General features: G+C 46.8%; 7 protein-coding genes across 7 annotated transcripts; 4 read left to right on the forward strand and 3 right to left on the reverse strand.

The window, feature by feature from the left end:
* Positions 1 to 63: 63 nt before the first annotated feature.
* PAAG_06122 (hypothetical protein) lies at positions 64 to 404 on the forward strand (the record flags this gene model as incomplete). The annotated part of the gene is made up of 2 exons (XM_002791811.2): positions 64 to 168; positions 249 to 404. 2 exons carry the CDS (start codon positions 64 to 66, stop codon positions 402 to 404), a joined length of 261 nt encoding a protein of 86 aa, XP_002791857.2.
* A 393-nt stretch (positions 405 to 797) lies between these two features.
* Positions 798 to 2,011, reverse strand: PAAG_06123 (hypothetical protein; the record flags this gene model as incomplete). Its single annotated transcript, XM_002791812.2, has 2 exons — positions 798 to 1,790; positions 1,892 to 2,011. The coding sequence occupies 2 exons, from the start codon at positions 2,009 to 2,011 to the stop codon at positions 798 to 800; spliced, it is 1,113 nt and encodes a 370-aa protein (XP_002791858.2).
* A 2,892-nt stretch (positions 2,012 to 4,903) lies between these two features.
* On the reverse strand, positions 4,904 to 6,822 carry PAAG_06124 (trichodiene oxygenase; the record flags this gene model as incomplete). The annotated part of the gene is made up of 6 exons (XM_015845796.1): positions 4,904 to 5,078; positions 5,184 to 5,782; positions 5,840 to 5,914; positions 5,966 to 6,236; positions 6,302 to 6,488; positions 6,549 to 6,822. The coding sequence occupies 6 exons, from the start codon at positions 6,820 to 6,822 to the stop codon at positions 4,904 to 4,906; spliced, it is 1,581 nt and encodes a 526-aa protein (XP_015700022.1).
* A 717-nt stretch (positions 6,823 to 7,539) lies between these two features.
* On the forward strand, positions 7,540 to 7,734 carry PAAG_12164 (hypothetical protein; the record flags this gene model as incomplete). The annotated part of the gene is made up of 1 exon (XM_015847689.1): positions 7,540 to 7,734. The coding sequence occupies one exon, from the start codon at positions 7,540 to 7,542 to the stop codon at positions 7,732 to 7,734; it is 195 nt and encodes a 64-aa protein (XP_015702680.1).
* Positions 7,735 to 7,841: 107 nt separating this feature from the next.
* PAAG_12165 (hypothetical protein) lies at positions 7,842 to 8,178 on the forward strand (the record flags this gene model as incomplete). Its single annotated transcript, XM_002791814.2, has 2 exons — positions 7,842 to 8,039; positions 8,116 to 8,178. 2 exons carry the CDS (start codon positions 7,842 to 7,844, stop codon positions 8,176 to 8,178), a joined length of 261 nt encoding a protein of 86 aa, XP_002791860.2.
* Positions 8,179 to 8,911: 733 nt separating this feature from the next.
* Positions 8,912 to 9,970, reverse strand: PAAG_06126 (hypothetical protein; the record flags this gene model as incomplete). Its single annotated transcript, XM_002791815.1, has 3 exons — positions 8,912 to 9,110; positions 9,198 to 9,239; positions 9,435 to 9,970. The coding sequence occupies 3 exons, from the start codon at positions 9,968 to 9,970 to the stop codon at positions 8,912 to 8,914; spliced, it is 777 nt and encodes a 258-aa protein (XP_002791861.1).
* Positions 9,971 to 12,321: 2,351 nt separating this feature from the next.
* PAAG_06127 (hypothetical protein) lies at positions 12,322 to 12,528 on the forward strand (the record flags this gene model as incomplete). Its single annotated transcript, XM_002791816.2, has 1 exon — positions 12,322 to 12,528. One exon carries the CDS (start codon positions 12,322 to 12,324, stop codon positions 12,526 to 12,528), a length of 207 nt encoding a protein of 68 aa, XP_002791862.2.
* Between the last annotated feature and the right edge of the window lie 536 nt (positions 12,529 to 13,064).

A 13,064-nucleotide genomic window follows, 5' to 3' on the forward strand; every position in this document is an offset into this window, starting at 1 on the left:
GGCGAGTAGTCCACTTCTGGAAGTTCTCTTGCCTAAGAGACGGATGTCAGCCACTAGGAGCGTATGGCGTCGGCATTCGACCTGAAAATGCTTGGTGCTTGTGGCTTCGATTTAAACCTGGTTTGGTTTAACGTGAGGGTCAGGGATTCTGTGGACAATCGCTACGGAGTACGTGGTTGGTCGATTCCCCACAAAATGCTGCCCAGCGTCACCAAACTCCTTCTATCACTTTTGACTGAGCCAGTTAGGCTGCGAGAAGCGTGAATCCTAAACAGCTGAATGGTCGATACACGCAGGCTACAGAAGCCACAAATAAAATGTTGTGTTGCGCGGAACACTTGGAACACAACTCTTACCACTGGCCTAAAGCGTGGTTAATCGGCTTTGTTTTCTGTGGCGCATAGTTAGGGGTGCCAGCCGAGAGTAAGTCTTAGAAAGCGTGTTGGGGCTTTGAAATGTTGATCTCGTTGATCCTGGAAGCATATGCTGCGTAGTTAACAGTTACAGCTTATGATTTGTGCTGTTGATGAGTCCCTCAGATGCTGTGGTTGCAAATTACCGGATTCGGCCATCACCATAACAACTCGAGTAAAATTTGCTTATAAAGAGTTGGGAGAAACTTTCACTGGAAAAAAAAAAGATGAGATGTTAAAACTGTTCTCTCTTCTGCTGGTTCATGAGCACGTTGTGAGAAGATGTGTATAGTTAAATATATATATGCACTAGATACTCTCCAGCTATCAGTCAGATCCCAAAGTATTCATGTTTATACATATATCAAAAATATATCGTAGAGGTCATTTACCCTGAACTGTCTTTTCAAAATATGCTGATGTTTCCACCGTCAGAGTTTCAAGAAGCCATCTCCCATTCGTTTCAACAGCAATCCCCCCCTTCAGCGCCGCAAGCCGGAGCTTCCTGCTTGCCCTCCTTCTGTTGCCTGTTTCCTTCTCCCATTCCCATCCCTCCTTTAGCCACATCCAAGCTACATACGCCCGCAGCTCTTTGTCCTTGGGGACAACTGATTTCCATTCGGGCACGAATTCACCAGATGCCTCTGTGCCCTTCCAATCACTCGCAAGGCCTCTCAGCTCATCCCGACAAAAAATTCGCCAGCTATCAAGGGCATAGGAGCCCAAACCTGGGATATGGGCAATTTCCCAGGCAACTCGAGAATCACCATCGTCCACACATTCCCCGGGTTTTATATCTAGTCCATCCCCTTTGTTGGGATAATGTAATTTTCTGTACCTTTTCCCTTTGACCGGGGGATTTTCGATCCAGAGCTTCGCGAGATTAATACATTTTCGGGCACGGGCGTTCTGCAAACCCAGACAGCGTATCATTGTAACCACATCTTCCTCCTGTGCCTCTGCAAGGGCAGATACAGTAGGATACCTCTCAAAAACACTGTATAGCACAGGAATGGCAACTTCACCGCGAGTCCGGTTGAGGAAAATGGTCGCGATCAGCAGGCGGAATGGGTCATAGGCCAGTTTCTCTTGGATCAAGCCGAAGGATGTGGCTGATATTGGAGGGAATGGGAGACAGGAGGCGCCGCTGCGGGGTTTCTGGGGAAAATAGGGCGATATCTTGGGCTGTCTGGCCATCAACTGTGTGGTTGCTCTCCAGGCTCTGAATTCTTGTGGAGATGGATCTGGGGGGTGATGCTGACTCAGATATGCGAGAAGCACCGGAGCTATATCACGTGGACTCAAATCTTCCCCGCCGTCTCCAGGATTCGTCTCCGCATCAATAATGCGACGTAAACATTCTCTCAACTTCAGCTTCTTTCACACCGCAAAAATCTCGGAAAGATATTTCTGGGCTTTCAGAGGGCACGGCAGTCTATATGTGTATAAATGATCCATCCACGACCCTCGCAGCCTACGGTGCCAGATTTCCATTTTCTTTTAAGAGCTTTATATTGTTTAGCTTTCAAAGGGTTCTGAGGTACCATGGCTCGCTCTTTGGGTCCGCCGTTCATGAACAGCCGGACGGCATGTTCCATGGGAATCCCCGAGTCAATTATGCTCCAAACCTAATCTGGACCAAGCGGAATACACATAACCGTTCTAATGAATGCCACCGTTCGATTCGCTTATCTTACCCGCATTGCCTCCGTATTAGCACACTGTTTAAGAGACCACATGAGCCACAGACCAAAATCATATTATGCAGACCAGGAATGAGGCAACCAATGACATTAGACATCTAGTGATGAGCATGCAAGGCCCAAAAATAAAGATGTTGGTTTTAGTTGACTGGTGGGAGAGAACATCGGCGAAAAATCATCTTTGCACTGAGTAATTCTCACCTGACTTAGTTTTTCTAATGAACAAGACCAGGGTCTGCTCCTACATCCAGACAGAGAAAAAGGGTGAAACGAGAATAAAAGCCGAACTTTCTTTAAGAAAGAGACACAGGAAGAATTAGTATGACCCACAAACAAGTGGTTCTGATGAAGCTGCTGGATTCGGGGAGTTTTTCTATTGGAGCACTAATACACTGGGCGCGCCAAAACATTTGCTTGTAAACGCTTGCAAACACCAAGAGTGAAATGGGCTTCCTTGACTGACAAACTATTTCGTCATGGCTGTTCTACGAAGGCACCATCTACGCATCTGTCTTAAGGTCCATGTGGCAGACTTATCAAACATGCAGATATATTTGCGCTACCTTTATGATTAATTGGACAGGAGAAACAGGGATTACTATTTAGATGGCCCGGCAGTGACATCTACTCCTTGAGGCATCACCAATTCAACACAATGGTTTAATAGTTTTATTCGAGACAAGTGTATCAAATCTGTTTAACAGAAGCTCCTTCTCCCGTATATGACTACTTCTTCCTTGGCTTTTTGAATTGCCCAGGTGGCTGCTAATCGCCTGAGTGAAAAAGTTGGATGGGTGATATCTGGCCGAACCGATGAAGCTTGATTGGCAGTTGTTATCCTTAAAAGGATTCAGCATTTGACTGCTGAGAGAACTGATTTTGTATGCCGTCCATTTCTGTTTGCCACCTTGTTCTGTGAAGTCAAATACCAAACACCTCTCAGCTTCAAATTCAGTAAGGAGAGGTGATATGACAAAGAGTAAGAAAGTGAATGAATGCGATATATATCCGTATATTTATGTATATTTGCATTACAAAGGCTCCCGTATTTCATCAGCAGAACTTGCCATACAGTACTCTCTATGATAACTCGAATGGGTGAAATTGTTTTTGTGCGGCACAAGTCTTCTAGTTACTGATTAGTGCCAGTCCTCACTAGTTATTAGTTATTAATCTATCAAAATGTGGCTGAGGTCATTCGCCGACTGGATTAAACAAGATGAAATAATGACCATTGCAAGCTGGTATTGAATGGATGGGAAAGAGTTGATGTCTCACTGGAGAGGTGTTCACAAGTGCCGAAGCTCTGAAAAACCAGATTTTGTGTCTCCCAGACCGTCTTTGCTCTCTTGTCATTACACGGCCAGAGTTTTTTGAGGGTTAAAATGGGAGTAGGATCTGCAAACTGTACCAGAGATGAACTCGACACTGAGCTGGCAAAGGCTCTGCACGCGTTGAATGTGTTACAATGACATCAGCTGCGCATCCCTTGGCTGCGATTTATTGGTTTCATATATGCTCTCTTAGAACCAAATCCCATTGCGTATAGATCCCGAGAAACCAGCTTGGGAAAATATTTGAAACCACGGCCTGTGAGACTTCTTTCTGGTTACGTGATAGTAGTGGTTAGTCGAGAGAGCAATGTTGCGGTGAAACTTCATGCTTCAGTCATTCCAAATGGATAGCTTTGGAGGGAAATGTAATCAAATTTTTACGATGCAATTGGTTCAAGAGAGAAGATGAAAGATAACCACGGTATTTCACCTAAACCTTAATATATGTGCAGGACATATATATATTTTTAAATGAGAATCCGATTGAGATAAGAGGGAGCTTGAGGGTTCTGTAGAGCACTGCGGTGGGAACTTAGCTAAACCCGGCCGGCCAAACATTGTACCTAGGTAACTAGTGTTCGATGGCTGACCGAACTTCGGAGTATTAGCATGGCCATTCAGGAGCATGGAAAGAAGAATGACAATGAGCAGAGAAAATAATTATAGCTTACATGCGCAGAAGATGCATTTCTCTAGCTCTGTCCATGTACGGGCAAGCCATTATCACATAGATGGCAGAATGAACCGGACGGTGAGAACATGAAATCATATTCTCACCGTATCTTCCAATCACCATAAGGAGTGAACCAGCTGCTCTCCTGACGACCAACTAATAATAGGAATACTCAAGCCTGCGTGCTGCACCGTCAACCTGCGACATGGACTTGGGGACAAATCACCCATGGGCTAGATACTCCGCAATCACCATAGACTGGGGATTAGGCAGTGTCTTTTACCTTCTTCTGGATGGTCAGGATCAAGGTTGATAAGATCATCCAGCCACAATACGAACGGCGGCTGCAAGCTTCTCCGACCCTGCGCGAATCATGATACCAAAAGCATCCATGGAGAGCTCTCGGACCCTTCATCACCCCTTAAACTCTAGAAACTTCTCATCACGCGTGTCAAGTAGGAGACAGCGTCAGGCAAGTCGCTCACCGCTTATTCCGTTGGGCACCACTGTTTTCGGCTCAGCTTTGGTTCTTTGTCACAGAGCGCAAAGGCATTAAATTGTACTATAGCGAATGTGGACCGGTTCTCCTATTTACTACCAACTTATAGCCCTGTTTTCACGGGGAAAACACCAAATGACATAATTTCGATGAGATCGAAAAGGAAATGGACTGAAGTTAATGAGAAAGGAAAGACAAAACTGGAGGTAGAGTAACCATTCAACTGGACAGAATCTCACAGCACGCCTTCATAACAATATCTCTTCATATCCAGCTGTCTTTCAGCTAACTTTTGTCTTCGATACAAAAACTCGGACACCCTTGGTGTCAAGTTTGGCACGGGGAACAAAGAAGTCATGTTGCAACTCCACGTCGCTGACATCTGTCTCATAAAGTTTAAAGTCAAACTGACGGAAAACAATTCCCATGGTACAGTACAATTCTGCCCAGGCAAGACTACAAATGTGTAAATTGCCCATGTCTTGTTAGACTACGTTCTTAATTTTCAACAACAGCACCAGGTATGCTGGAAAAAACTGGGGATCCAAGATAACAACTTACTTTATTCCTAAACACGACCTTGATCCTCGCCCAAATGCAACAAGATATCGCTCAAGTGGTGTCCCATCTGGCGCCAGAGGATCATCTAGCCATCTTTCGGGAATAAAAGAATGCGAGTCTGGAAAAATTTTTCCATCGTGGTGGACATCGACGATTGTCATTGCAACCGTTGTTCGTGCTGGAATCGTCCACTTCCCATATTGCAGGGGCTGGTCCTGAGTCCTGGGATTGCGAGCCGAGAGGCCGTATGAGAGCCGAAGAGACTCCTGGATGCACGCCTTAAGGTAGGGTAATTTCTCGAACTCTAACAGTGTTGGAGGAACGTTGATATCCGGGAATGCCTGCACGAGTTCGGAGCGAAGCCTCTGGGAAATGTGGGGAGTGTTGGCGATATGAAATGTAGCCACTGTAAGGGCGTGTGCGGGAGACTCGATGCCACCACCCATTACGCTTTGTGCTTCACCAGCAAGACGATAATGCGACTTTTCCTGTGGCGGAAGGTCACTCTGCAGGATTTCTTGGAAGATAGTGGGGCGTGATAAGTTTTTCTCCAAAGGTTCTTCTCCCCGAACGATACGCCCAGTCAAATCCAATAGATCCTGCGAATGTAATTATCAGCATTTTATGATAGAGTCGATAGCTACCGGGAAGTTCACCTTCTTCAACTGCAATAAGTTTGCCAGAGCAGGTTGCATCCGCTCTACCCATCGATCTGGCAACGCATTTATTAACTGCCTTTAAATTAGCACTTGAGAACCGAATATTATGAGATCTGAACTTACTGGAAGGAACCAGGGAAACTGAGATGTGACGTGGCCAGACGCTCCCATGGACTGAAATGCTCCATGGAAAGAGTCAAACTTGGGGGAATCAAGCTGGTTATAGCAGAACCCGAGCGCATATTGCATAACAACATCACCGCTAAGACAGGGATAGACGTCAGAGATCACCAAGGGTTGGGAGCTCTCCACGAACTCCGAGATTCTTTCACAGAGCCGCTCCACACACTGACGTATTACAGGTTCAAAGTTTAAGGCCATTCGCCTTGAAAACCTATGTGTAGGAATGCGTCAGGGAATCATTCCAGAAGACATGAAAGGCAATTAATAAACACCAACATTCGGCTAAGAGCCCCCCTTCTCTCGCGATGAAGAGTATGCTCAGGGGTGGTGAAAGTCACATCTTTCATCCCAAATTTATTTTCCCACCCAGGCTTGTCCAACCTTGTATTCTGCCCATAAGCCTTCTCGAAAAAGCTGCTGTCCCTGATATGGATCTCGTCTGGTGCTACTCGGATGATTGGACCTATATGAAAATTATCGGCTTTTGACCTTCAGGAGAGGGATTATCACAAAGGGCATATACCATATTTATCGTGCAACTCATCGATTTTGCGAGAAAATTGACCCAGAAGGACGATCTCGTAGTATGCCTCATACCATCTGGTGAGTGCTGCGAGTTTTGGACCTGGAAAACCAGCAAGCGGACTGATATACAGCCGGTAGATAGCAAGATAGGCAAGATATATCAGCCAGGCTCCAAACGCAGCAGCAAACGTTTCAGGGGCCTTGGGGACGGTTATCTGGAATGCTCCCTCCGCCATCATTACTTGTCCATGAGTTGGAACCTGGAGAGGCATCGCGAGAGGGACTCGCAGATACGGCAGCTTTATGTTGCAGGCACATGTTCTACGTTCGCTAAGTTGGAACAATACTGACGAGTTAGAGGATGATGGATTCTCGAACTAGTTACCCCAAGGCTCGGCTGGACAATGGACCCCGGCAAGGATTGAAATGCATCTGGAGTTCTGTACTAGTTTAAGTATCTCCAAGTGCCCAATGCTAGTGTCTCCACAGCGGACCGAACCCGTGCGACCCATACGACCCATACGCGACCCATGCACCAATTTGCTTCCTTCGGGTCCTAGTGCACAATAGGGTTTCCATTGCACGCCTGGATAATGACCTTGGGAAAACAATAATCAACTAAATTGTTGGTCGCATTGAAACTACGGTTAGTGTGTCCGCTAGTTGGGCCGGGATGGGACCCCCCTTGCCGGAGATAAATTCCCTGGCTCCCCCTTGCTTCTCCGCCCCGGTGTCTCTAAAGATGTGTTCGGCATATTAGAAGACTTTTCAACACCCTGGCAAACGGTTCACACAACAACGTTACCGACTCATGATTAACACAGGTACAAAAAAGAGCCGATGACCTATCCTCAATACCTTACCCAACGCCGAAACTCAACTCTCGGATATGAATTTTGATGACAATAAAGCAAATTCGACCTTGGGTAACGAGTCAAACAACTTCGCATAAAGAACTTCACTTTCTACGCCGATTCTAAATTACGACTATGCCTACGGCCGCAGATGCACCAGCTACAGAAGAGGGGCGTATCTCCTCCCCAATGACGAAACGGAGCAAGATCGCCTCGATTCGCTCCACTACGTATTCCCTTTTATACTCGATGGGAAACTCCTCCACACACCCATTGACCCAACCCACAACGGGCATTGGATCTCGGGAGCGCACAGTCTATGGGCTCTAGATTTTTTAGATGAGTATCCTTCCGCCCACATTGTCGGGGTAGATCTCAGCTCCATTCAGCCCGGTCGGGTGCCGCCCAATGTTAAGTTTTTACCTTGACGACATTGAATGGACTGGAAGTATGGGAAGAATGGTCCAGATGAAACTTTTGATGTTATTCATGCACGTCAGATCGGAGGCAGCGTCAGGAACTGGAAGAACTTGCTCTCGCAATGTTTAAAGCACACGAAACCAGGCGGTTTGCTTGAAATCCAGGAGCCGGGGGCATGGATGAGGTCTGAAGATGATACGATGAGCAAAGAGACGGTATGTTCTCAGTTTAACGTCCTGTGCAGTGAAGCCGCGAAGAAGTTCGTAAAAAAGATGAAATATGGCAGATTAGTTAAAGGGCCTGCTTATTGACGCTGGGTTTGTGGATGTGCATGAGGAGGCTATTAAGGTATGACAAACGCAGCGGGTATCCCTGAGCATTAATTCGGTGGCCTTTTATCATTTTATAATTTCCCCTTCTGTCCATTCACATATTATACTTCTATTTCCTAAATTACGACTTCGCATCGCCCATTTATATTCATATAGCTATCCGTACACAAGTATTGTGCATAAGCATACTGTACGCAAGGCACACGGAGGAAATGTTTCTGGCTCACTAACAGAGCCAATAGCAACCGACATGTGTACACTGAACCGCCGTTGCCATAGGCCGAACCCCTCCCCGCCCAGTTCCCACTCTGCGTTGCAAAACAAACCGGATCTGAATTGTGTGAAATGTGCATCGAACGACGCGATTCCTGCGCAAATTCCCTGCCAACGATACAGAATGCATGTGTGATGTTACCCACGCAGCCTAATCTTGTTCCCAACGTCATGCAGGGCGTGCATGGGACGAGAAAATGGGTATTGTCCTGTTGTTAATGCCTCGCCTTATCTGCGTATGTTGCGCATTGAAGAGAATAAGGATAGATCCAGCAGAATCAACTGGGATGAAATGCTTAACTGGTTATGAGGGCGGGGGGCAATTGTCGGTGAGTTTATATGGATTCTTCAATGTGACTCTTATCGCCATTCCATTGTTTGACGATTTGTGGTCGTTGAACGAGACAACCGACAAGCAGCCTATCTAATAAATTCCCAGAAAGGCCTCGTACCACATGCAGATAAACCATAAACCCAAGGTTCTAACGAGAAGATTCCCAGACCACCATGTCTTCCAACAACCCCTTTCTCTTGGGTGTTTTGGAGGGTACATTCCATGTTTCAGGCAGCTCGTTGTTCAACTCGCGATATAAATGCCTTTTGAGATGGAAAAAAAGAGCATAAGGGCTGAGGAATTTTGCTGTTCGGGTCAGTTCACATCGAATCATTTGGCCATTTCGGCTGGTCAGGGGGATTAGCGTACATTATCGATGTGTATTATTATCTTCCGCGTCATGCCAGTCCTCTCCTGTATCCTGACTGTCATACGAATCTTCGTCTCCATCACCGCCGGGCTCGATGCAATTGGACCTTACGCAGCGGACCATGATCAGCACAAAACTTAAATCACCCAATTTTCTTCAAGAACTCCCTTTCCGCGAAAATCCACACCTCCAACAACAACATCATCAACAACAACATCCCTCTTTTAATTTTTCTCTTCCCTTTTCTCCCTCTCCCATCCTCCCTGAAATGAACACAGACCCACGCACGGCCTAAACTTACCAATATGGAAGCCGCCTCCTAACACACCGCGACGGAATGTGATGAACAAAGAGATACACATTCCCGACATCATCCAGATGAATCCACTCAGGTACCGGATAATTCAACCACTCCAACGCCTCGGGAACAAAAATAAACACAATCGGCCCGTACTCGCGCATATCACTCCCCGTGATCGCGATGTGATAGACAGCCACATTTTGGATACCCCGCTCAGCCCTGCGGCGCGCTTCGTGGTCTGCCGATGCCCAGTCTGCAAAGACTGATATGAACGGCGAGGGTTCGAAGGGCGGTATGTCTGGAGGCTGTGGACGGCGCCCGTGCAGATGGCCTAGGATTTGGTATTGGAGGACCATGTATTCGTGGTTGGAGGCTAGGGCGAGTGGGACTTCTTCTTTGGACGCGGCATGTATGCCCTGCCCTGAGATGTATTTAGCTCTGGACCTTTCGTCCTCGACGCGGTAACCGTTGAAGACGAGGCGTTCGTTTAAGTCTAGGGGTTGGGGGCTGGGAGGGAGTGACACTAAGGGTTCCATTGTTTTTGTTTCTTCGTCTTTTTTTGATTTATTATTGGTATTATGTTGTTGTTGTTGATGTTGTTGATTGAAAGCTGCAGCAGTGAAGGTTGGGGAAACTGGCTTCACTTGACATTATGTATTTGTTTGTGCACAGGTTCTGGTTGTGATAAAAAGAGTCGGTTATACGCAATGCATCACGGTGAGTATTGGATAGTTAATAATTTAATAATAAGGTTGTCTTTGTTTTGGGGCCGGGGAGGTGTGAAGGTTCGATCTATCGCTGTGTATCCGCTGGGAAGGAGAGAGAGCCATGTTGCGCTATCTCTCTCTCCGCGTTGATCTCCCCCCTTTGTTTTTGATTTTTGCTTTTCACCTTTAAATCGCCAAAGTGTTGGACAGTCCCAAGCAGAGATCAAAAGATATTCTTGGATGTAGCCGGTGCTGCTATTTTAACCAGTATTCACTGCAGTTGACGCAATGATGCGTTTGCAGTTGGGTGGTGCAAGCCCTGATTCAGCCACATCTCAAGCAACCGTGTGCGACCTATCTATGATATTCTGACGAACCATGGAGAGGTTTAGTGAGAGGATACCTGGGTAATGGCATGGCAATGGTGATAATGACAAACGAGGAAAGCTTGTCAGAACAACTAGCTAACTGGTGTAAAGAACTCGAGGAACGAAGTACTTCTTCATGGATGATGTGCATATCTGCTAACCGTACCCTGTGCTTAAAATCATGTCTAGAGACGCGGAGTGCTAGGCCACCAACCCTTGGCCCCTCCATCTTCACCACCGTCACTATCATCAGTGTATCAGAATAATTACCGCAGGGGCCCATACAAGAAAACAAAACTTGGCCAGACCCGGAACACAAAGTAGTCATCCCCCCTTTCCATGTGATACTATCCCGCAGTTCTGGAGAAGGTTAGTTAAAGATAGAAACCATCCAAGGCCAAAGCGACAGCCAGAAGGGGGGGAGAAAAAGCCAGCCAGGCACACTCCCGCTTCCGTCTTCAGCCCTCCGAGTTGGAGAGTTAGTTATCCCTTTTACAGCCACAAGCGTTGAACAGAGTCGCCTCCCATCCAAGCCTCTCACACTGCTGAAATTTCAGTCAACCATCTCGCCCCGAGTTACCTTTCAACAGCCCTATAAAACCAGCCTGCCAAGCGTCCACATGGGAGAGAACATCCACCTACAGAGTTAGTCGTTTTAAGTCGCGCTCAGTCCCTTGAAATGTATGTACTAACATTATTACGGAAGATAATTTAGCCAGAGGACAGCTTGTGAGTTTCATTATTAGGCGCCCGGAAAAAACAAAAAGTAAAAATAAAAATAAAAAAAAAAAAAGGGGGGGGGGGAAAGATAACTACAGATGAGAACTAGCGTAGCCGGACCGTTTAAGACAGCTAAAAATTTGCGAACATGGACACGGCTCATATTTTAGTGCTTGGGGACAGGGCTGCTGGAGAGCAGGACGCGTCTGTAGAATCAGAAGAGGACATCTGATTCGATGCGCATGTGGCAGGTTCTATTTTTGCCTGTTCTGCCTTGGCCCGCTAGGTTAGTTGGAGAGTTGAGCAGTGTCTCCGTGGCCCATATCTGAGACGCAGTCGCTACGGGCAAATCAGCGTTCGTGCGCAAAAGGGGGAGTTGGTTTTAGTTTTGGAATAGGTGTTGTAGGAGAGTCGAAATCTCATACCCATTCTCCTTAATTAGATTTTAATTCTGGGGTGCTGTTGCGATGTATAAATAATAAGTAAAAATTCCACGAAGGTTAAGGGACTCCTTGATGCCAACCGGTCGATACTATGTATTACTTTTTCCTTGATAAACAACGGTGAGGAACTACTCCGTCCAGATTGCAATTGTTGCGGGGGAAGGGGAAATGGATTTGTGCCCACCCACAGCCACGAACATGCTTCATCCACCCCAGAAATTTTAAAAAAAAAAAAAAAAGAAAAAGAATGCGATGACCAAGAGGAAGTCCTCCTGGGGCGTGCTCCAGCCTCAAAAAGCCGTTATCAGCCACCCATGGCTGGCTGGGCTCATGTGGTGGATAAGCAGCTGCCTCTGGATACTTTGCGCCCAAAGCCCTTTTTTTTAACTTCCCCGTCTCCCATTCATCCCCCTCCCGGTTTGATAAACAAAATTTACCTTTTAGTTTTGTTTTTCTTTTGCTGAATGTTGCTCCTGCGCGAAGTCCGTGAAACGAGCAACTGCATATATTTGCACATCCTTCCGGCCTGGAAGATGACGGTTGCGTCTATACGACTGACAAGCCGCGGAATAATAAAAGTCCATGGAACTGGGATTCTAGTGATGGGATGGGGGATGCGGGAGACAGACAGACCCCCCAGCATCAATGCATGGCGCGTGTTGCAGAACTCGAAGCGAACATGGGGGGGGGGGGGGGGGGCCTTGTTTTAGATGGTCACGGTAGTCATAATGCGGAACTCTGTGCATCTGTCGCGTCAACAAATGGCAGCAGGGCAAAATCTCCCGGCACCAAGGGTGGAAGAAGATCCTTGGAAGTTGGACGACGCAAGAAGGGGTCATCTGCGTTGGCGACGTGATGGATCTCCTTTGATTAGTTCCCCCATTCTTTCTTCCCTTTTTTTGCCTGGTGTGCGTTGTTATTAGTTGAACAGCCGCTTCTTGCATGTGTATATCGCGTATTCCCCTCTAAGCCGGGGGGAGTTCAATCATGTAAACACGGAATATGCGGTCAGTCGCTGGGAGTATGGCGCAGGTAGTCATGTCCTTGTCCTGAGTCCTGCGTTGTGAGAATCCTCAGCCGCGGGAAGTTTGTAGCCCCATACCGCATCTTACCAAAATTACACAATTTTGCGGGTCGAGAAACAGCCTAGTGCAGCCAGATCCTGCAAGGCAATTGGCTGTGCTGGTGCCGTTTGCTCGTGCTCGTGTATCTGCACTGTTCATATGGAGTTGAAGGGTCGGGGGGTGTTGTGGGTGTGGTATATAACCTGTAATTGGGGGAGTGGGATCAATCCGTGTGTTGTGGATTGAAGACCAGGAAAAAGAAAACAACTGAACAAAATAGACAGAAGAAGAAGAAGAGGCAGAAGAGGCAGAACTTGAAGACACAGAA

This window comes from Paracoccidioides lutzii (genome assembly GCF_000150705.2).
Source record: "Paracoccidioides lutzii Pb01 unplaced genomic scaffold supercont2.17, whole genome shotgun sequence".
NCBI classification, from domain to species: domain Eukaryota; kingdom Fungi; phylum Ascomycota; class Eurotiomycetes; order Onygenales; family Ajellomycetaceae; genus Paracoccidioides; species Paracoccidioides lutzii.